Consider the following 21,719-nt stretch of genomic DNA (forward strand, 5'->3'; position numbering starts at 1 on the left):
CATTTCTGCTCAGCTCTGTTCAAAAACTGATTTCTTGTTTTCTGTGTTGTGGTCAAGGTTTTGAATCCAAAAAAGAAAGGCAAGAAGAAGAAATATGTCAATTCGGGGACGGTAAGACCTGCTGCAGTGTTTTCAGCTGTCACATGCTTCATCCTTCGTGGACATGAGTCATAGCAGCAGCTACATGTCAAAGCAGTAAATGGGTGGTGTTTGCTGTGAGCCTCCTTCTAATCTACCTCTCTGTTCTCTACTCTCTTCTTGTTTGTTTCTCCGTCTCTGTTCACTCGCTCTCCGTCTTCAAGGTGACTCTGCTGTCTTTCAAAGTGGAGTCAGAATACACATTTGTCGACTTCATCAGAGGAGGGTAAGATCTCAGTCTGTAATGTTTCATCAGTATCTACAGGAAGCCATCAAAGGACTATGGCAGGGTTTTGCTTGTTTTAAGGCCTGCTCACAACACAAAGTAGTGAAATAAATATGCAGGTCTCTGTGAAATATTTGGTTCTGGAGTCTTAGTGACTCGGCTTACTCACAGGGTTAGTTGGTGAACTGCTGTAGCTGGTAAATGCGAGCTGGCTGGGCTACCGCCAGTCAGGCACAGTAGCTCCCAGAGCATGTCGGTCAGTAAGCAAACTTGTTACCGCAGACTCCTCCTTCAAAGACAGTCGGCAAACCACTGCTCCCTTGTGGAATATTTTTTACTCTGATGGAGGAAGTTAAATAACAGTAAATGATGCCACACAGATAATAAGCCACTGCAGCTTTTTCCCTTTTGGGCTCTCCATCCTCAAAGGCCAACACTGCCATGGCTTGATGTTGTTCTACAGCATGGATTTACACATCAAGTTCATCAAAGCTGAACTTTCAAAAGAATCTGTGGATTTACTTTGTCTCCATGAGCGAATCCACTAATTGCATCAAGTCCGTTGGAGGTGATCGAAATGACCGAACCTTTAGCTTTTCTCCATACAAGTTGTCATTTATTTACTTCAGTAAGTTTCCAGTGGCATCTCATGCAGGAAATGATTTCCTCTCTTTTCCAAAGCATGTCATAATTTAACAAAGTGAGCTTCATCAGATGTCATGGTCAATTTTTCTGTTGACAATAATATGACAGTGGGGCATTTTTGGCATTTGGATAAGCATTAAACTCATTGGGATAAAAATGACAAACTTGCAGAGGCTGAGCTTTGTAAAATCATATTGTTGTTGTTGTTGTTGTTGTTCTTCTTCTTCTTCTTCTTCTTCTTCTTCTTTCTGGGTATTTGTGGACCCTGTGAGGGGGTTTGCACTAAAAACCCTGACACACTGGTAGTGACTAAGTATATTTACATTTGTCTACTTTTAGATAACAAAAGAAAGTATTCATTATTCTTCAAAAAGAATGTTATTCCCTGCAGGGCATTTAGACCTTCGGTTGGGAAACAGAAGTTACAGAAAGTTTAACTGAACAATTATTAAATTCAGCTATTTAAGAGTTTTTAGAGACTTTAGTTTGTATCTCACCAGAATCCTTTTGACAGGGCATGATGCACCTCACTATTCAGAAATCCTTACTGCCTTCTTTGATTGTTTTCTGATGTCCTCTGTGAAGTTACAAGCCTCGGCAAGTTGATCTTGAAGTCAATTTTATACTATTCTGATCCTGCATGGCAAGAATCCCATTCACAAATTAAAATACCATTGTTTTTCCAAAAGTATATACAGAATACAGTGTGTGATTTTGTCTGATATGAATAAAACTCTTGGAGAAACGCAAGTCTTCAGCATGAGTCAAATGGAAAGATTGCTATGAATATCAGCACAAAACTGTGGTTATCAGCACTAGAATTTGACAGCACTGTTAATAGACTTGAGAAGCCCGCATTGGTTGAATCACGGTGCAGATCCCCTGCCTTGTGCTTTATAAGTGACAGCAGTGAGCCGTTGATGAGTTTTTCAGTTTGGCCTGAACAGCTGTAAAAATGTGCTCCCATCTGAAGATACTGGCACATTCCTAACATCTCTGTTTCAAATGATACTGATGTGCTCAATCTCTCACCAGGACACAACTCAATTTCACCGTGGCCATAGACTTCACAGCATCCAACGGTAGGACAGCGCTACATCTTTGTGCATGCAGGAAATGTCCACACATCAGTTGTTCAGTGAAAATGTTTTACCTATAACATTTGATTTTGTCCCCTTGGTAATATTTCTACAATATATGATTGTCATTGTACATACAAATCATGAATACATATGCTCTGAGTAGCATTTTATTGATCTGCCACACAAGTATTACTGTCAGGAAGGCAAAACCAAACATGTTTTTTAAAATTGTTTATTTAATAGTCACAATACACGGTACATTTATTGCAGCAAATATGGCAAAAAGTTGAATTTGACCCATTCTCCATGAGTGGGGGCCACCTGTGATGTGTAGATTTACACAGTAAACAGTTGCAGTCACACCTCCAAACAAACATGATAAGACATCTTCATTCTTACAACCATAATAGACAACACTGATTACCAACTTGTTACCATAATGTAGTCAGCACTGAACAAAGCATAACTGAAATCAAACAGGTCAGCAGAAATTTTCCCAAAGACTGGCTAACGTTAGCACTATAGCTTAGCTTGCTCACTGCAAGTCTGAGAGGTCTTATCCCTTTACTCTAGGATAGCTTTATTATTGCATGAGGAAAATACTTGAGGTGGGACGGGGGAAAAAAGATCTGTTTTTGTGTTGTTCACAAACATTTAAGCACAAAGGTCAGTGTGCTTCTGGGTACCTTGGCCATCTGAAAAAAAGCAAAAGGACATACTCAACACATTCTTACACCGAAATGGCTGAATAGGTCAGTTGCCAATGATTCCCAAAATGACATACTTCACCATTGAAGAGTACCAGTGACACCCTGGTATGATAAAGGCGAATCTTTGTTCTTATGTCTTTAATGGTCACAGTTTACTTAGATTTAGCCGACAAAAGTACTTGTTAGGTCTAGGCACCAAAACTAGTTGGGTAGATTTAAGAAAAATTCATGGGTTAAAATAAGCATGTTACTGTAACGTACATGATGTAACGTTTGTACGTTATGTAACTTCACCTCCAGGGTGAAAGTCCTGTGTTTGCTTGGCCCATCCACCCTACCTTCCCCCAAATGCATCCTTTTTGCAAATTTTCTTTGTATTAGGTCACATGACTTCCTCCTTTGCTCCTGTCATAGTTAGTACAGCCACAAGAGGTCCCTCACGATAAATGGAAATATGGGTCGTGATGACCGAATTGCAAAACAACCTATATTCTCCTGAGAACCAAGGAAAAAAAAGTATCTTTCAATTTATTTTGTTTTTTTGTGATTTCCTGCCTCTTTGGAGCTAAAACAACAACTCACAATTTAGAATTTTGTAAAAATATTTTTATTTTGGATTTTACAGCATGTCCACTGTAGTGGACTAACAGAACGATTTTACCATAACACAACAAAATCATAATAGGCTGACAAGGAAACAAGAATGTCATTACATTTTTTAAACGAAACTGAACATTTGGCCTGTGTCTTATGTTGAACTTCTAAACAAAATTGACATTATTAAACATTCATAACACTGCTATTATTTTTCCTAACAAAAAGTTTAAGTGAACTCTGACTCCAATTTATGATTCCTTACATGTTCATAAACAAGAAAATATATGATTACCATAGTTAAAAAAAAAAAAAAAAACATCTTAACAATATTTGACTTGTCTTTTCTCTTTTCCCAGCATTTGCATTTTGCTGCAGTCTCCATTTTGTCTCAGCAAAACAAAGTTCCCCTCATCCCACCCAAACACATGAGATATCATTGGAAAGGCCTGGATGTCCTCTACTGAGCACACCAGGACTTAGTAGGGCTCAAATGACTCAAAAGATGTAGACCAAAACCAAATGTCCACTACAGGGGACACAAATGAATAGGCTAGGTCTCAGGAGGATGAGACTGTTTTTCTGGTGAGCTTGTCATACCATGCACAAGCAAAAGGAGAATACAGGGAAAGGCTATGTAATGTAACTGAACAGCTGAATGAACAAGCAGGCAGTGTCAGTATCCATGGTGATAGATGTTGAGTGTTTGTGCTGAAAAGCTGCAAGTGTCCCACAATAGACCTGTTTATTGCTGTAATACCCTCCTCTTAATGCAGAGAGCCCTCTACAGCTGTTACTGTGACTTCACAAGGACTGATAGTGGACTCTGAAGTGAAGTGCAAGGCAGTTGATATAGGAATGGGCCATGGAGTTGTCATTCAGTCTTTTCCAGCAGGTACAATAAGACCTCCAGTGTATGCCTCATTCAGCACAAAATCAGATAATATCAAAAGCTAAAAGGAATTAGAGCAAGGGGTTACTTCTTGACCTTGGTAAGAGCAGAGTGGCAAAGTAACCTTAACTCACAGGAACTTGTAGACACCTGAGGCAATTCCATTTACTGAAGAAGACTGTGAGATTCAGATGAAAGTTAAGACTTTTTGCTACACTACAGTATTTTGGCATTTAATATTCATACCCAGTAGCTAAAACACCATTTACTACTTAGCGACAGAAAAATAATGAATCATACTAAATGTGCTTGACTTCAATTGAAAAGGCCACGCAATGGAGTGACAATATACCTCACATTAATTGACTGTGAGTATGCAATATGGGTCATGAAGCGTATTCTGATGCACATTTGTACAGTTTTTGTATCAAATAAAAGATCTGTGGGCAGTTAACATTTTTTGGAAACACTTTCTTTTTTTTTGTTGCTGCCTGTGTGTGCCTGTGTTTATCTCTGTATAATCAATGCAAAACTACTGCAGAACCATCAAAATGTATCACATTGTTTGCATGTTCCTTCTGACGCTCCATAGCATTGTGACTACAAACCTCTGCTTTTGCAATAATAAATATTAAGAAAAGTAAGACCACATTTCCCTCAAAACTTGGGGCATAATTTTGGAAATCACAGTGCATCCAGCAATGAATGTTTGGAAAAGTCATGTCAGAATGTCAGTAAATGGCTAATGTACCCATAATGGCAGTATTTAACACTAAAGAGTTATTTTGCTCATGATGATGCATTAACTTGAATGACCATGAGTTTAATATTTTCATCTGATTATTTATCATAATCAGATGAAAGACTATGCATAAAGTGCTTGGTCATGCCTTTTTAAATGCCTCTATATCCCCTTTGCATTGTGTGTGTGTGTCTGTGTGTGTGATGTGGTGGTGCTACTCCAGGTAACCCATCACAGCCCACCTCACTGCACTACATGAGTCCATATCAGATGAATGCATATGCCATGGCTCTGAAGGCTGTGGGGGAGATCATCCAGGACTACGACAGTGACAAACTCTTCCCAGCATACGGCTTCGGGGCTAAACTCCCCCCAGACGGCAAGATCTCCCACGCCTTCCCACTGGTAAGAGCCACTGGTGTCAAAACACTGACAGTGCGAGAGAGAGAAAAGATAGCTTTGTTGTCTGTTTAGATAGAAATACAAGACATTTTTTGATATTCAGTCAATAGGTACTTCTTTTTTTTGGACGGAATACTAACACAACCTTCAGTCGATCTGTTTCACATGTTGAGCACACTATTCAAATAGCAGAGGAAGCAAGTTGGCCAACTTGAACTTGCTTTTTTAAAGGTTTTCTTTGTGGCTGACTTGTGTCAGCTCTGACTAAATCACTGCTAGAAAGTCAAATGTGTCCATCTGTCCGCTTCAGTTTTGGACTTTATTCAAGGCTGGCTTTGGCCAAGCAAAAATGCATTCAATCCCTGTCAAGGCAAAAAGGAGCATCAACCAACCAACCAAACAAACAAACAAAAACAGAATCTTACATCCAAGAGTAAAGTAAGTAAGAGTAAACTTGGATTTAAGTGCTTTCCATCTCTCCATATGCTTTTTTACATGACCAAGGATCAAATGAGAAGAGTCCCCTACTGTGCAGTGTCCTTGAGCTGTGCAGAGTATTTTATTCTATTTTGGACAATTGTTTTGACTTTCCAAACTCCCATCAACCCCCATTTCTTTAGCCTCTGCAGGCAGTGGCTTTTGGAAAGAAAGCATGAACCATCAGACAGACACAGTTAGCAACTAGCTGGTTGGACTTGGTGGGAAAATAACCAACAGTGACTATTGGATTTAACATTTATCAGGTGAAAAAAGAGAACAGTTAGTGGTTTATTGTGTTGCCTATGTTTTGACTTAATGTTATGATAAATTCTTCACAGAGAGTTCATAGTAATTTGATTAATTGCAGATTTGTCTGGCCGTATGCAATGCTAACACATAATGTAATCTAAAATGATGGTTTCCAGTGGCCCCAGCATTTGTATGGTCCTGTCTCATTGAGGGGTCTTCTGTCAAAATCACCATTATTATTTGAGATTATTTTGTTTTGTTTTTCTTTGGGCATAATTCTGTATAATTCTATAATTCTTTGACTGGTGTAGGCCAAGGATGAGGACTGATGATAAATTATTCTAACCTCCAGAGTTTGTAACATGTCATTGTTTTTACATTCAGTTAATGGTTCTCTGTGAAGTTTCAACCTCTATTAATGCTATGAAGGAACATTTTTATGTGTGGGTCCTTGTTTTATGCATGCACACAAGGACACAGTGTGCCGAACCACATGTATCTATTCAACTCAGGACAACTTGTAAGTCAATGAAAAGAAAGGTTACATAAACCCACAATCTGTAGGCACTGTCGAGTAGTCTTGTGAAGTGGATTGCTGAGGCAGAGGAAAAGAACAAGAGGTGGGAGGAGGAAAACATCTTGAATCACGCTGTACGTCTAGTGAAAAGATGTTCGTCTGTTTGATGGTATGAAAGTGATGGTGAAAGAATAGAGAGCAGACAGATAGGCAGCAACACAGAGCGGCATTTTGATGATGCACTGCTTAGCTTAGCATTGTAAACCAATAAGATGACAACAATAGCAATTAGCAAAGCAGCAAAATTACAAAATAATTACTTTGCCTTGGATTCAAAACCACTGTCTCCCTGGACAGTTAATTTAGAGGACGTAAGGAGAACAGTGGGTGGGAGAGCAACATAAAAAGGACACTCTTATATCTGGTGCTGTTCCAAGGCTGCAGGATAAGTTTTTTTAAGAAGATGATAATATGGGCAGATCTTTTCAGACGAGTGTGAACATATCAGTGACACACCTCAGCTCTTTCATTACTGGCCTTGAAAATTATCTCTGACCTGAAACTGTCCTTTTCAATCAGGTTTGTCAAATCCCATGATACTTGTAGCTCCCTCCCAGTCAGAAGTCAGTGGTAGAAGACAGCGTCAGCATCTGTCTTGTCTAGATTCATTACTTTTTGTAACTTTGCTCCTTTCCATGTGAGCGGCCTCTCGATCAGGTTTCTTAATTAGAGTTCAGTGCAGCGTGACAAATCCTGGCGCTGCGTCATGCTAAGGCAACTCTAATTTCAAATCTATTGTTCGGATGCTGCATGGAGCACATCGAGTAATCTAGAGTTCATCGAATGCCAAGTTTTAGTATCTTGTTTCGTAATATATGGCCCTTGTATGATATGAGTACAGTGAGATAATAACCTGTACAGGCATTTGCTGTTTATAAAATGAGAAAGAGACGCTGACATTGTGCTCAAGGCCTCTATAATTAGACACATCCCTGGTTCAGATAAAGGTCAGAATAATTAATTAACCAGCAGTTCTTGTATATATTAATACTAACAAGGAACATATGCAATTTAGATAGCTCATATTTGCAAATTAGGAGTACACCATGAAGTGTTCTCTCCCTCTCTAGGACATTCGATAAAATATTTGTCTTTTATGAATGAATTTGACATTGGTTAAGTTATTAGTGAGTTATATATTATTAAACAGAAATTTGAGTCTCAGAGGAAGTAATCCAGAGTAAAGTGGGAGAGAGCAGCAAGTCTCTGGGCATGTCACCGCAAAAGAGTCATTTGACATATGGTATTTGAAAAAAGGTTTCATCATTATTTGGTGATTTTAAATGCTGAATGTTGTTTAGATATGGTGATATGTAGCAGCCGTTTTCCTGCTCTGTAGAAGAGGGCATTTTATATATTCATGTTCGATCATTCTTTTCCATTAAGCAAAATGTTTTCCTACTATCTGACTATTGCGTAATACTATGCAAAGAAAATCCAGCCTTTACCAGAGCCACCAGGGACCTGACAAACAAACACTTCAGTTGTGTTCATCTCACAATCTATGCTAATTCTATTCAAGTTTTGAGTCTGAAGTGCCTACACAGTGAAAAATAAGAAAATATATCGTATTAAAAAATGCCAGTATGCAGATTAAAACAGCAATAAAATGCAACACAAAGCAGAAATGGATATGTTACTCAAAGCAATGCATTGTGGACAGTGATGGATAGCTCCAGATCGCCACCTTAATAAAATAATATAATAATAATATTTCAGTTTAAGTTTTTCAGAAAACTTTACCAGAGGTAGGCAGCATCATAAGGAGTTGATTTAGGCAAAAACAAAATCATTTTTGTCAAAAAAATGATGTAGTATTAGTATTATTTTAATAAGGTGACAAGATACATGTTGAAAAACTAATGTAAGTATCAGTTTCATGGTAAGACTTCAAAAAACCGACAGGAGGGTTGCACAATTTCACTTTCACTGTCATTCTTAAGTGCATACCATGCATCATGCATAGAAGTACAGCATTTAAAGATAAACCAATTTCTTGTCTGACAATTGTCAAAATAGTACACTGTCAGCATGAATACATACGTGTATACACTCCATGTATGTACTAATTTTGACAACAATTAAAAAAAAAACAAAACCTGTTGTGTTCGCCAGTTTTCTTGTTCTTAGATTAGACTATTTATTTTGGCACAAACAAAACTTATGACTGATCCAGACTTATTTTATCTTAGTGTCTCCAAACAGGAAAACACTTCTTTGACTAAGAAATACAGTGTAATGGAATGTCCACCAGATGAACATAAGCCCAATAGTCCTTCTCCTTTCAACTCTGCTTTTGGTCTCCGCCAACTCCTGAGTTTCTTTCAGAAGTCACTCTCCAATAAAGGCTCCACTATGTTCACCAGCTAGCTGCTAACTGTGTCTGTCCGCTGTTTGATGCTGGGCAGGTATTTTACAATAAGTCTGAAGCTTTTTCTCTGAAAACAACTACCTGCTGCCGCAAGAAACAACACTGATGAGAGTGGTGAGCCTGAACCAGAACTGTGAATATGTGGGCCATAAAGCCAAATCCATAAGCTGTAAAGCTACAAAGCTCTGTAGAACTTAAGGGAACTGTAAATTCGAGTGATAATTCTCTCTAGGTTGCTCAGTATGAGCGACACTTTGTACATCCAAGTAGTCATTTGGTTCACTTTTAATGTAAAATATTGGTAATAGCTGCTTTAATGAAGAATCTGGTGTATCGGTGTGATGTGCATCATAGCTTGCCAATTTATTTTTTAGTATTATTATGTGTGTGAAGGAAAACTGGCACATTCCAAAAGCTACCATCAGGGTCTTTAGATCAGACCCTGATTTAGATTAGATGGTCAAACATCTCCTGTCATACACCTGGCAGTGTGACATCACCTACTGACTAACTTCAGACTCTGCACTGTGAAATGTTGAAAATGTGAAAGCAATGATTATTTCAGTGATCAAAATACGCACGGACTCATGAACAGGTAACATTCATCAAGTTGAAATGCTCAGTGTAGGAGGAGTGTGGGAGCAAGCCTCACAGAAACAAAAAGAAAGGTTTCAGAGAATAATATGAACATTCTTTCATCTTTCAGTCAAATTTCCATTCAAACCTTAGTTTAGGTGTTCCTATTAAATAATCAGAAAGAAATTGTCCTTCCTGGGGCTTTATGAATCTGCTTCATGTACAGAGATGGGAGGAGAAAGGAGAGACACTGGAGGGGGATAACATGAAGAAATGGAGTTTCTGCACTGAGTATGAACACACAGGTACATGTTAGCTAGATTACAGCTACCGTCTGTGCACAGTTCATTTGTGAATGATGCAAAGCTAAAAATTGCAATTACTGAACAACTTGGTCTATTATTTTTATTGAATCCACAAGTATAATTGAGTGTTATTTGGCTGAAGGACCTTTTAAGAAGTAGTAGTGCACTTTCTGTGGCCCTCAAGTTCTAAGAGGTAATGCATAAAAGCAAGAGAACATTAATATTTTTCTGATTATTCTTTATTCTTTAGAGAGACTAACTGAGGGGTGTTTCTGAATGAACCCACACCTTGATAACTTGGCTGGGTAGAAAAAAGTATTGTGGAGATTAATGGATGGATGTGTGGTGCAGCGATGAGCTGCATATTGACAACGGTGATGCAGGAAGAATATTTCAAGGAATAAAAAGGAATCTGAGGACACTTGAGGCTTAAGATGTCTGTTATTAGTCAGTTTTTAGCCTGAGAAATGTAATCTGTCTTTCCTGCAACGCACCCTCTTTTTCACTGAAGAAGGAGCTCAGTGGGTTTCTCAAAGTTTGACACATACTGGCCTCAGTGATGAGTCTCAAGAGCTGACTAATTCAGGCAGAACAAAGCAGTCTGAGTGATTCAGACTTAAGTGCAAATACAAACGAAATTTGTGGAAGTACTGGGAATTAAAAGAAAAAGTGCTTTTTGGACATATAGTGAAAAATATATCCCATATTTATTCCAACAAGACAAATGACAACTTTAAGCCATGCGAGGAACATGGCTTGGTGATAATGCTATGTTGGCCTGTTCTCTAAATGTGTACACACTCAGTGACGGCATAATTAGGTGCTGCTCATTAATACAAATATCTAACTACCCAATCATATGGCAGCAACTCAAGCATGGAGACACAGTCAAGAGGTTGTGATCTGATTTCCATGCTGCTGGAGATGCAAAAAACAAACAAACAAAAGAGCCGGTGAGTTAAGACAGGAAGGTAGCTATTGCTCAAATAAGCAGGCAGTGTAATGGTACTGTGCAGAAGAGTAACACACAACACATGGAACCTTGAAGTGGATGGACTACAGCAGCAGAAGACCACAGTGGGTTCCACTCCAAACTGAGACTGCAGTGGGCAGATGTTTACCAAAACTAGATGGATGAAGACTTGAAAGCTGTCTCCTGATCTGATAATGCTTATTTTCTACTGCCACATGCAAATGGCAGGGAGAGAATTAGAAGTAGACAGCATGAATCCATGGCTCCATCCTGCTTTGTGTCAACAGTTGAGGCTGCTGGTGGTGATGTAATAATGTGAGGAATATTTTCTTGGCACACATTAGGCTATTAAATATCAACTGAACATTGTTTAAATGCCACAGCTGACAGGAGTATTGTTGCTGACTATGTGTGTTTATGGCCCCTGCTTACCCATCTTCTAATGGCTGTTTCCAGCAGGATGTCACAAGAAATGCATTTTACTGGTTCTACCAAGGTGTCAAAGTGTTCAGTACTCTCCACTGTCAGACTTTAATCCATCAATATGTCCCATTACTTGTCAGATGGTTGACCATAACTCCCTCCCTCCACACACTCCTTGACTGGAAGACGAGGTTTGGGCTACATCCGACAATTTCTGTTAACTTTCCAAAACTGGCAGTCCAACATTTACATTCAGTTCAGGAAATAACTGCCCAGATGCATGGAGCTGATAAATACGGATTTGAACTTCTCTCTCAAGCTCACTTCTTTAATTTTTACACAGATATTTCTGTTCATTTTTGTACAACTGAGTGCATCACTGTGAATGCCTTCCAGGAAAGACTCTCTGGAAGTGTGTGTCGTCCCATATCTAATTTTCCTAGATTCAAACAATATTGCATCTCACTCCACTTTATAACTTACGGCTTTTCAAACCGCCTTTGAGTGTATCTTTTTGGAACAGCCATAAACACTTTTGCCCTCTGACATGGTCAGACTGCACATCACATAAACCATTAATTCTGAGCATTCTTGTAATACACAGCTAATAAATCTGCAGCAGCTATGTGAGGCTATCATATCAGCATGAACCAGATTCTCTAAGCAACATTTTCAGCCCCTTGTAGAATCCATACTATGCATAATTCAAGCTGTTCTTGGGCAAAAGGGATCCTACCCTGTACTAGAGAGGCCTTCCTAATAAAGTAGCCACTGAGGTCATATCAGAATGTGAGCATGCAAATGAAACCAGGCTGATTGGGTTGGTGCCAATTAACTAGACAGGCTGTGTGTTGGAAAATCCTGCTCTCAAAGGGTTCAGCTTGCCAGGGCAAGTTATGCTTTGTGCACCATAATTAGTTACTCCTTTTTTTTTCTTAATTTAGCCAGTTTTAGTACACACTGTTCCATTATCAGTGTTGAATTGTGTTAGTGTTTCACAGGGGTGTGCTGAATGTGTGTGTGTAGGTAAAGAGTTGTAAAGAGTGTTGTGGGCCCAACACAGCAAAACACTGTTTCTGAGAGGGTGCACACCTGATGACCATATAGACTGACTCACACTGACGTGTTGTGTGGAATGTTTCTGACACCAGAGGGGTTGTAGATTAGTGGCTATATTAAATAAATATTTGTGGTGACTGGATTTAAATAACAATAAGTGTAGCTGCCAGTCTTAGTCAAGACAATACAAAAAATACTTGCTGGTTTCTTTCCAATAGTTTCCTTTTTTCTTTTCTTTTTCTTTTTTTTACAAACTGAGATTTCTGTCTTGCAGAACTCGAATACAGAAAACCCAAACTGTGTGGGTATCGATGGTGTACTAGAGGCTTACTTCCAGAGCCTGCGAACTGTTCAGCTGTACGGCCCAACAAACTTTGCTCCTGTCATCAACCAAGTGGCTCGGTGAGAGATACAAACAAACAAACACACACACACACACACACACACACACACACACACACACACACACACACACACACACACAGAAAGAGGCTACATCTACTTGTGCACAAGTGTGTACTGTTCATACCCTCTCTAGCACATAATGTCTCTCATACATAAAATTTGTAGATTTCCAAGTGTTAAATATGCATGTGTCACTTATCTTGTGCCATCATGGAAAGCCAGCTGTTTTTGTATGCATGTCATGAATACAAACAGAAAATATCTGAGGTTTGACTTGATGTCAGAAAGCAGGGGACGTGATATGCATACCATAGAAACAGCCGTTCTGTCAATCATCCTTGTCTTTGTCGAGAAATCCAAGTTTACGTTCAGTGTTTTTTCAAAGCCATTTTCAGATTGTGAAGGTGCCCTGCAGGTTTTTCTTATAAACAAATAACAATTATGTTGACATCCAGTGTTACTCACACAAACATATTGTGTGTGTTCTTGAGGTCCAACAAATGTGTTAACGTGCATTTTCTTCCTTATAAAACAATTAATCAAAAGGAGACACAAAATGATTACGAAGAGGTTGAAACCGACCACAGAGACACACAATGACTACAAAGAGATGCAAAAGACCACTAATAGGCTCAAGTACAAACCTGCCACAAAAACATGAAGAATACCATAAAACAACCAAAGAGATACAAAACGACTTTAAAGAAAGAGCCAGTCTGGGCCTCCTGCTCCTATGTAGGACGGGTTTTTCTCATAATCTGTCCATGGCTTTAGGCTGTTTGGAGTCACAAATATCAGTTACATTATCTCTTATTAGAATATTTAAAATTGTATTTGACATTATTTTTATACTAAATAAACACTCTTAATCATTATTAATAATGTAAAAGTTGTTATTGCCAAGGTCCAGGCCTTTAAATGTGGGTCTTAACACATTTTTACTCATTTTACAAATGTGCCGCCCTTCTTTAAAGCTGTGCCTCAGTCCATTTTCAGAAGCTGCTCCTGCCTCCTTTCCATTTAATTTTTGTGGTTTCTTTTGTCTTTGAGTCCTTTGTCTTTGTATCTTATGATTAACAGCCCATGCGTTTGTCAGCTGAAGTATTTGTACCTTATGCCTCACACAATTAGAGCACTTTATTACTTTATGATTATTATTTTCTGAACAACCTTGCACCCACACTGTAAGTGCTTAAATCACATAAACAGAGAAGAATAAGTTAACAAACCTTGTGTTCCTGCTGAACCCTGCAGCACATCATCCTACAAGCTCTTTTTAAAAACAAATTTAATTTCACCAGTGAAACTTTTTTGGAGTATAGCCGGTGTTAAGTTTTTAATGGATTTTGGCTGGTTATTACCTGTTATTGTATTTTTAGCCTCTATATGGAGCAATAATATCCTGTCCCAGTTAAGTGTGATTGTGGTTGCATAATCAAGTGGAGTGTAGCAGTGCTGTGTTGTTCTGCTGCTCAAGAGCTTTAAAAGTCCCATCCATTCAGAGAGAGAACTTGAAACTCTCTTCCCTCGCTCCCTGTCTGGCTTTTTTCTGTCATTCTTCTCTTGCTTTTTTTTCATGTCTCCAGATATTTTTTGGCTCTGTGATCGTCAGATGCACAACCCTTTCCTCACTCACATTTCTCTTCTTCTTCTTCTTCTTCTTATCAACTTTCTCCTTTCATACCTTCACCACTTACTCTGGCTTGCTGTCACTCTACACCTCTTCCTCTTCCACGTCCTTTTTGTCCTTCCTCATTTCATGTTGTCTTCTATCTGCCACCTACATCTCCTACTCTGGGTCTTCCTCTTCCTTCCCTTTTTCTTAATTGAACTCCCCATCCTTTTTTTCCTCTCCTCTTCATCCATCCCTTCCTGCAACTGCTCCTCTTCATCCACCTCTTCTTTGTTGTTGTCATCCATGTAAGAGGTTTAGAGTTGTAGTTATGAAGACAAGGAAAGAGGAGAAGGAGGAGGATGCATGATACGATCCATACACACATACTGTGAATACTGTGTACATGGCCACAAGCAGCTGCTCTTGCACAAGCTTATTGGGAATTATCATGACCGCAGCCTTTGAAAAATATGCTGCTTCTCTCGAACACTTACTGCATGTTTACACATATTGTATTGTCTTTCCAGCTTATTTTGTCCAGCTGTTTTCTATACTGTATGTTCTTGTGTATTGTCTGATGCCATGTTGTGTGTCTTTGTGGGCAGGAAAGCTGAACTGTTTATCTGTGATGGTTGGTGAAAATACTATTTATGTTATTATTGGAAACCAGCCTACACACACACAAACACAACCTGGATCATTCAAAGAGTCTACATTTTTTACCCTTGTCCTGTAGAACTGAAGGGTCAGAGTTGCTGTGGAGTTCTGGAGTGAAGGCTTTAAAGTCTGGAAACATCCCAGATAGTTGTGTTTTGATTCAGCGTCACACACTTGTGTCTGGCAGCTGTATACTATGATGCATTGGAGGATTAGAGAAGGTTGTAAAAAACAAAACTGCTTTAGCAGAAATGTTCCTTACCTTCCTTAGCCTCTTAGAGGGTGAGGAAGGGCTGAATGATGGCCAAATATTCACAGTCTTACCAATTATTGGTATTTTCCTGTTGTTTATCAGTTATTACTGAGTTCAAGCCATTCTGTAGTGTGACTCAAGTTCAGCTCAAGTTGAAATCTCGAGTGGACGTTGCTGCTGCTCTCTCAATGCTTCCTAGTTACACAATCAGTGAGACAGCAATAGTTGAGTGTGTACTATAAAAAAAAAACAATGATCAATTGACTTCAGGGGCTGCATGTGGTGAGAAACACAGCAGGACACGTCAGGATAACTCTGAAGAGTGCACTCCATGATTGCAGCATTTTTACATTGCTAGCACTGATTCTTTTCCAAATAAAAATTATAATTGTCATAAAGAAATTAGATCATCATTAAGAAGATTTGCAAACTGTGTCAATCGCTAGAAATTACATTGTAATCTAATCTACTCTCATATGTAAACAAGGAGGAATCTGTTTTTGCTCCCCTTGCAGAGGCCTACAGCACATTAAAAATGTAACTATACATCACAGTTAACAGTCTGTCACAGTCTAATAATTCACTGTCTGTCATGACAGAGATCCCACATTGCAGAGTCCACCCAGTTCCTGGTTTCCAAAACTTAAATCATGATTCATGTTTGGGAAATTATGCTTAGTCTAATCTAGTTAAGTGTAGCCCACGATGTGTGTCAGCAGGCTTTTAACTGTGTTTTTCTGTCTTCTGTCTCATGCATTGTACAGTATGTAGGACTGTACCCAAATCAGGTTTTTCCAAGTCAACTCTGACTCAACAGTTTATTCCATGACTATTATATGTTTTAGGAGGGCTGGTGGCACCTGCTTACGTCTGTATTTTATTTTTTCATGTGCTTGTGGTTCCAGGGTTTTGTAAACAATAGATACTTTTCATTTCATAGTTCAGTTATAAACAATTCAGTGATTGGTTCAAAAGTTAGCCGCTAGGTCTCTCAATTTGTGTGTCTTTGGATGGATGGCATTTGGATCCTACATTTACACCACATCAACAGTAATTATAAATCTTGTAAATGCTGAAATATAGTGGACCTCTTTGCCCACAAAATATTGTGGCTTGAGTAACAGTCCTCTTTTTCCCTACTTTCTTTAACTTGCTCTCAATTTTCAGAGTTTATCTGTCAGTACTTCTAAAGCATGCACCCAGCAGTCGATTATGTAAGTCCTGTTGCCTGTTATATCTGTAGCATTAGCATTAGTAAATGTACAGGTAGCATTAGCATCATTCAGCACTAGTTATTGCAGTTATCATACGTCTGATAAGTGGATTAATGAAAGTAGCAATATTTACATTACAGAAAGTTAATCTTTTTTTTTTCTTTTTTTTTTTCTTTTTTTTGCCAAACATCGACTGCAAATGGTTCCCAACAATCACAATTAGTAAAGATCAAACTATCAAATAAACAAATTACTAATAATTATAACTAACACCTCATGTACAGTTGTTTCTCACATTTCATATAAACATATAAACAAACATAATGACTATGTGCGTGAGTGTATGTGTGCGTGTGTTCGTGTGTTCGTGTGTGTGTGTGTGTGTGTGTGTGTGTGTGTGTGTGTGTGTGTGTGTATTGAGGGTTTAGTCTGTGTGTGTGGGTATATGTGTGAGCGTGCTTGTGTGGGTTATTATTTGAATCAGAGTTTCTGTTTTTGATATAGCACACTGTGACTTCCTGCTCTGTGTGGAACCTCAGGAAGAAGTTGCTGGTGGATGTGAAACAAAGGTGGACATAAATGAATGTGTCATATGCCTTTCATCCACTGAAATGCATGCAAACAAATACATGCACACACACACACACACACACACACACACACACACACACACACACACACACACACACAGGTGCGCACACACACGTTTACTCTGCGGACTGACTCCTAACCTCCTAGCTGTCCCTCCCCTGATACATGAATGAACTCCCTGACTCTCCTCGGGCTCACTGTCTTCACTGTCAGAGGGAAGGAGTCCAACTGCTCGATCGTGTTCCTTCCACCCATAAAATGTTCTTGTGTCCATTTCCTGTAAGTATGAGTAGATAGTAAAGTAAAAGCCTTGACTTTGGTCATAATTATGCATCTGAGCACATCTTTATACTTTAGCATGATATTGCCTGAATAAAAGTGGTCCAACAGCACAATGTTGTCCTGAGGCAATAACAAGAACAACAAAAAAAACAAAGTTTTAGTATGTAAATAAAAACAAAACAAACCACCAAAAATGTATATACAACTTAACATACACATGCATATTTTTTTTCTTTTATATAAAGTCATTTCAATTTAAAGATGTCAAAAAATTGTTATTTTTTTCTATCAAAGGGTTAGTTTGTTGCCTGAAGGCAACACCGGGGCCATGGAGAGCTAACATTAGCAGTGACCCTCCACCCCCTCCCATCAATGCATCTGTTGTGCTTTATTATCTGAAGGTCCAGGTCAGCTGTTGATATTATCCAGCTGTCGTTATTTTGGAGAGTCAAAAAAGTCTCACAGTTTTTCTTTCTGTCCAGTAAAGCTAGACCAAAAAGCTTTTTAATTTAATTGCCCTGAGCCACACAGTCATCTACTGTTGCACCAGTGCTTTAATTAATGAGTTAATGAGTTAGATTCAACTGGACTATACGTTTAAAAGCAGGTGACATGGATTTGTTCATAAGATCCATGTGTTACAAACATGCATGTACTAAAAAGAAAGTACATCAGAAAAAGTCAGTGCTTATCCTTTTTTTAATCATCCATAAGGATAACTGAGGTGTGCAGTTCTTACAAACTATAGTTTGAGAGGTAACAGTACAATTTGTTCCTGTGTTCCACCTGCTGATACACTTTCCCATTATCCCGCGGAGACAGTGAGAGACCCAGGGAATGGAAGAGGAACGGGAAAATAGAGCAGCATTAGGGACGGACATTGAGACAGGCAGGAGGAAAGACAGAGAGGAATCCAGCAGACAGGAAGGCAGGCAGAGAGGGAGACAGTTTGCCATTTTGCCTGCTCTCAGCCTCAGGCCAGACTGAGAGTGTGAGCCAATCAAACAGTGAGTCAGACAGCAGGTCTTCCTTCTCCCTGCTGGGATCCTAGCATTACCTGCAAAACACACACACAGAAACACACACACACACACACACACACACACACACACACACACACACACACACACACACACGAGAGAGTGTAGAACAAAAATACTCTATTATACAACACTATTTTATGTGGACCTGTGCTGGCAGGGAAGGACTCTCATCCACTCTTTAACATACATAGTGTAAATCCACATAGTGAACAACCTGCAGAGTATCTGATGGTTTTACAGTTACCTGCAGAGCACGGAATACATTTAAAAGCTCATATGTATGTGTCAGTGCTATCTAGTCCATTTGTTTAATGTATCAATCAGCAGGTAACAAAATAAAGATCTTTCACAAGGTACAAATTCACTTCACACAAGGAAAAAAGTCCTTTTACACAGTTACACTAAGATTGTGTTCAAACTGACATTAGCACCACAGCCCTCTCATTTCAATAAGACGACTGCATTGTTACACCAGAAGTAATGATGGAGGACTTGTGGGATTACAAGTCAAAAAAGTTGAACCTACAGCACTTGAATGCAACACAATGCAAGAGGACGTCATCTGGCAATGCATTGTGTTGGCCAATCCAATTTGTGCATGTGCACATTCCTAATAGCAGTTTGAGGAAGTGTGCCATAGTGGCAATGACCCCTTAAAACACAAAACCTCACCTTCACTAGAACCTCCCCCTGACTGACCCTGTAAAATCCAACACAGAATCATCTGTCAGCAGGCTTCCTATTTTGAAATGTTATCCGTTATAACTAACGCTAATTTTGTTAGTTAGCCTACCTTCAAAATTAATGTGTTTGCTTTTGGCTGAGAGGTTAATAATCAGACTGGATTGCCTTTTTGTTAACTTTAATTTCATTCATTCTATTTCAATTGCTGAACAAATGGAGATGTAGGCAGTGATTCAGAGGTCCAGGAACCAGGCCAGGTACTGCATCTGGTAAACCTGAATCATAAGCCACTGTCTGCACACTGGGTGTTATGATCCTGCAGACCTTGTTCCTTGTGTTTCCTCTTTCCCTTTCCCCAGTGTAGATGTTGCCTGTCTGTTTTCCCTGTCTGTCTAGCTGGGTGTGTCTCTACACCTGGCCAGCTCTGCCTTCTCAGGAGCGCACCTGATGCGCATGATGCTGACTGAGGCACTGATTAAAAGGGGAGAGCTCTCTCCTACTTGTTGCCGGATTGAAGGCAAGATTGAAGGCAGATTCCAATAAGATCAGAGCAGTGGAGGTGTGGCCGGTCCCGGAGACCTGAAAGGAGCTTCAGCGTTTTCTGGGATTCGCTAACTTCTATCGCAGGTTTCGGGACTATAGTAAAATACCCGTCCCTTTGACCAAGCTGACTTCTTCCAGAGTGAAGTTTAGCTGGTCAATGGTGGCTGACAGGGCTGTTTACATCTGTGCCCATTCTGGTTTAACCTAACCCTGCTAAACCATTCATAGTGGAGGTGGATGCATCTGACACAGGGGTAGGAGCTGTATTTTCACAGTACTCTGAGCCAGATAACCGTTTGCACCCGTGTCCATTTTTCTCTTGTCGCCTTTCCCCAGCTAAGCAGAATTACGATGTTGGCAACTGGGAACTGTTGGCTGTAAAGCTCGCACTGGAGGAATGGAGACACTGGCTGGAAGGGGCTGAGCAGCCATTTGTGGCATGGACCGATCACAAGAATTTGGCCTATATTAAATCGGCCAAAAGACTGAACTCTCGCCAAGCCCCGTGGCCATTATTCTTTAGTCAATTTAACTTTTCAATCACCTACAGACCCGGGTCCAAGAATACCAAGCCTGATGCTCTGTCCTGCCAGTTTTCCCCCCAAGGTTCTGAGGCCAAACCTGAACCCATCATTCCCGAGGACCGAGTCATCGCAGCTCTCTCTTGGGAGATAGAGGAAGTCATTAGGGATGCCCAGCAGCAGCATCTGGACCCTTGTGACAGACCCAAGAACAGAGTATTCGTACCTCACACTGTTTGTTCACAGATGCTGAAATGGATCCACACTAACCGCTTCGCCTGCCACCCTGGAGCGAACCGTACCATCTCGCTGCTGAGGTGGCATTTCTGGTGACCATCTCTGGAGGCTCACGAGTACGCTGCGGCCTGTTCCACCTGCACTCGCAGTAAGGCCTCTCCTCCGGCTCCAGCCGGTCTCCTCCTTCTGCTGCCCGTACCTGGGAGACCCTGGTCTCATATTGCAATCGACTTTGTCACTGGACTGCCACCGTCCCAAGGTAAAACCACCATTCTCACAGTACTTGATCGTTTCTCTAAAGCTGCTCACTTTGTCCCTCTACAGAAGCTGCCCTCGGCTCTGGAAATGGCTGAGCTAATCATTCTCCATGTTGTTAGACTACATGGTATTCCTCATGATATTGTCTCTGACCGAGAGCCCAAGTTCATTTCCCGTGTTTTGAAAGCTTTCGCCAAAGCGCTGGGGGCCACAGTCAGGCTGTCATCCGGGTTCCATCCCCAGTCAAATGGGCAGACGGAGAGGGCAAACCAAGACTTGGAAATGATGCTACAGTGCTTATGCTCTGACAACCCGTCGGAGTGGAGCACTCTCCTCCCGTGGGTGGAATACTCCCATAATTCCCTGACTTCCTCTGCCAGTGGTCTCTCCTCATTTGAAGTCTCTTTAGGTTATCAGCCACCACTGTTCCCTTCTCAAGAGGTGGAAATCGCCATTCCATCAGTGTCCGACCATGTGAAGAGGATAAAGAACATCTGGGCTATGGCCACCAGGGCTCTCGAACGCACCCAGGGAGACAAACAGCGCTCCGCCAATCGTTCACAGGACCCCAACCCCTCTCTACCAACCAGGTCAGCCAGTGTGGCTTTCCACGAAGAATATTCCACTACATACTGAGTCACGTAAACTGTCTCCTAGGTTTATTGGGCCATTTCTTGTCCTGAAAGTTGTCAACCCTCAAGCGGTGACGTTGAAGTTACCTGATTCTATGAAAATCCACCCGAAGTTTCATGTATCTCAACTGAAGCCTACCTCCTCTATTCCTCTGTGCCCTCCCTCTGAACCCCCTCCGCCCCCCGGTCACCGACGGCAACCCTGCCTTTACAGTCTGCCGTCTGGTGGACTTCAGAAGACGGGGCAGAGGACTCCAATGCCTGGTGGACTGGGAGGGTTATGGTCCGGAGGAGCGCTCCTGGGTGCCGCGTTCTTTTATTCTCAACCCCACCCTCATAG

General features: G+C 40.3%; 1 protein-coding gene across 1 annotated transcript in view; it reads left to right on the forward strand.

Annotated features, from left to right (window-relative positions):
- The window catches only part of LOC143332710 (copine-9-like), a 159,908-nt gene that overhangs the window by 121,186 nt on the left and 17,003 nt on the right, over nt 1-21,719 (forward strand). The window contains exons 13-17 of the mRNA XM_076750460.1: nt 58-111; nt 303-364; nt 2,045-2,091; nt 5,253-5,434; nt 12,719-12,846. Coding sequence (XP_076606575.1) covers nt 58-111; nt 303-364; nt 2,045-2,091; nt 5,253-5,434; nt 12,719-12,846 — 473 coding nt within the window. The remainder of the gene's footprint in view (nt 1-57; nt 112-302; nt 365-2,044; nt 2,092-5,252; nt 5,435-12,718; nt 12,847-21,719) is intronic.

The sequence above is a fragment of the Chaetodon auriga genome, chromosome 2, assembly GCF_051107435.1.
Source record: "Chaetodon auriga isolate fChaAug3 chromosome 2, fChaAug3.hap1, whole genome shotgun sequence".
In the NCBI taxonomy this organism is placed as follows: Eukaryota; Metazoa; Chordata; class Actinopteri; order Chaetodontiformes; family Chaetodontidae; genus Chaetodon; species Chaetodon auriga.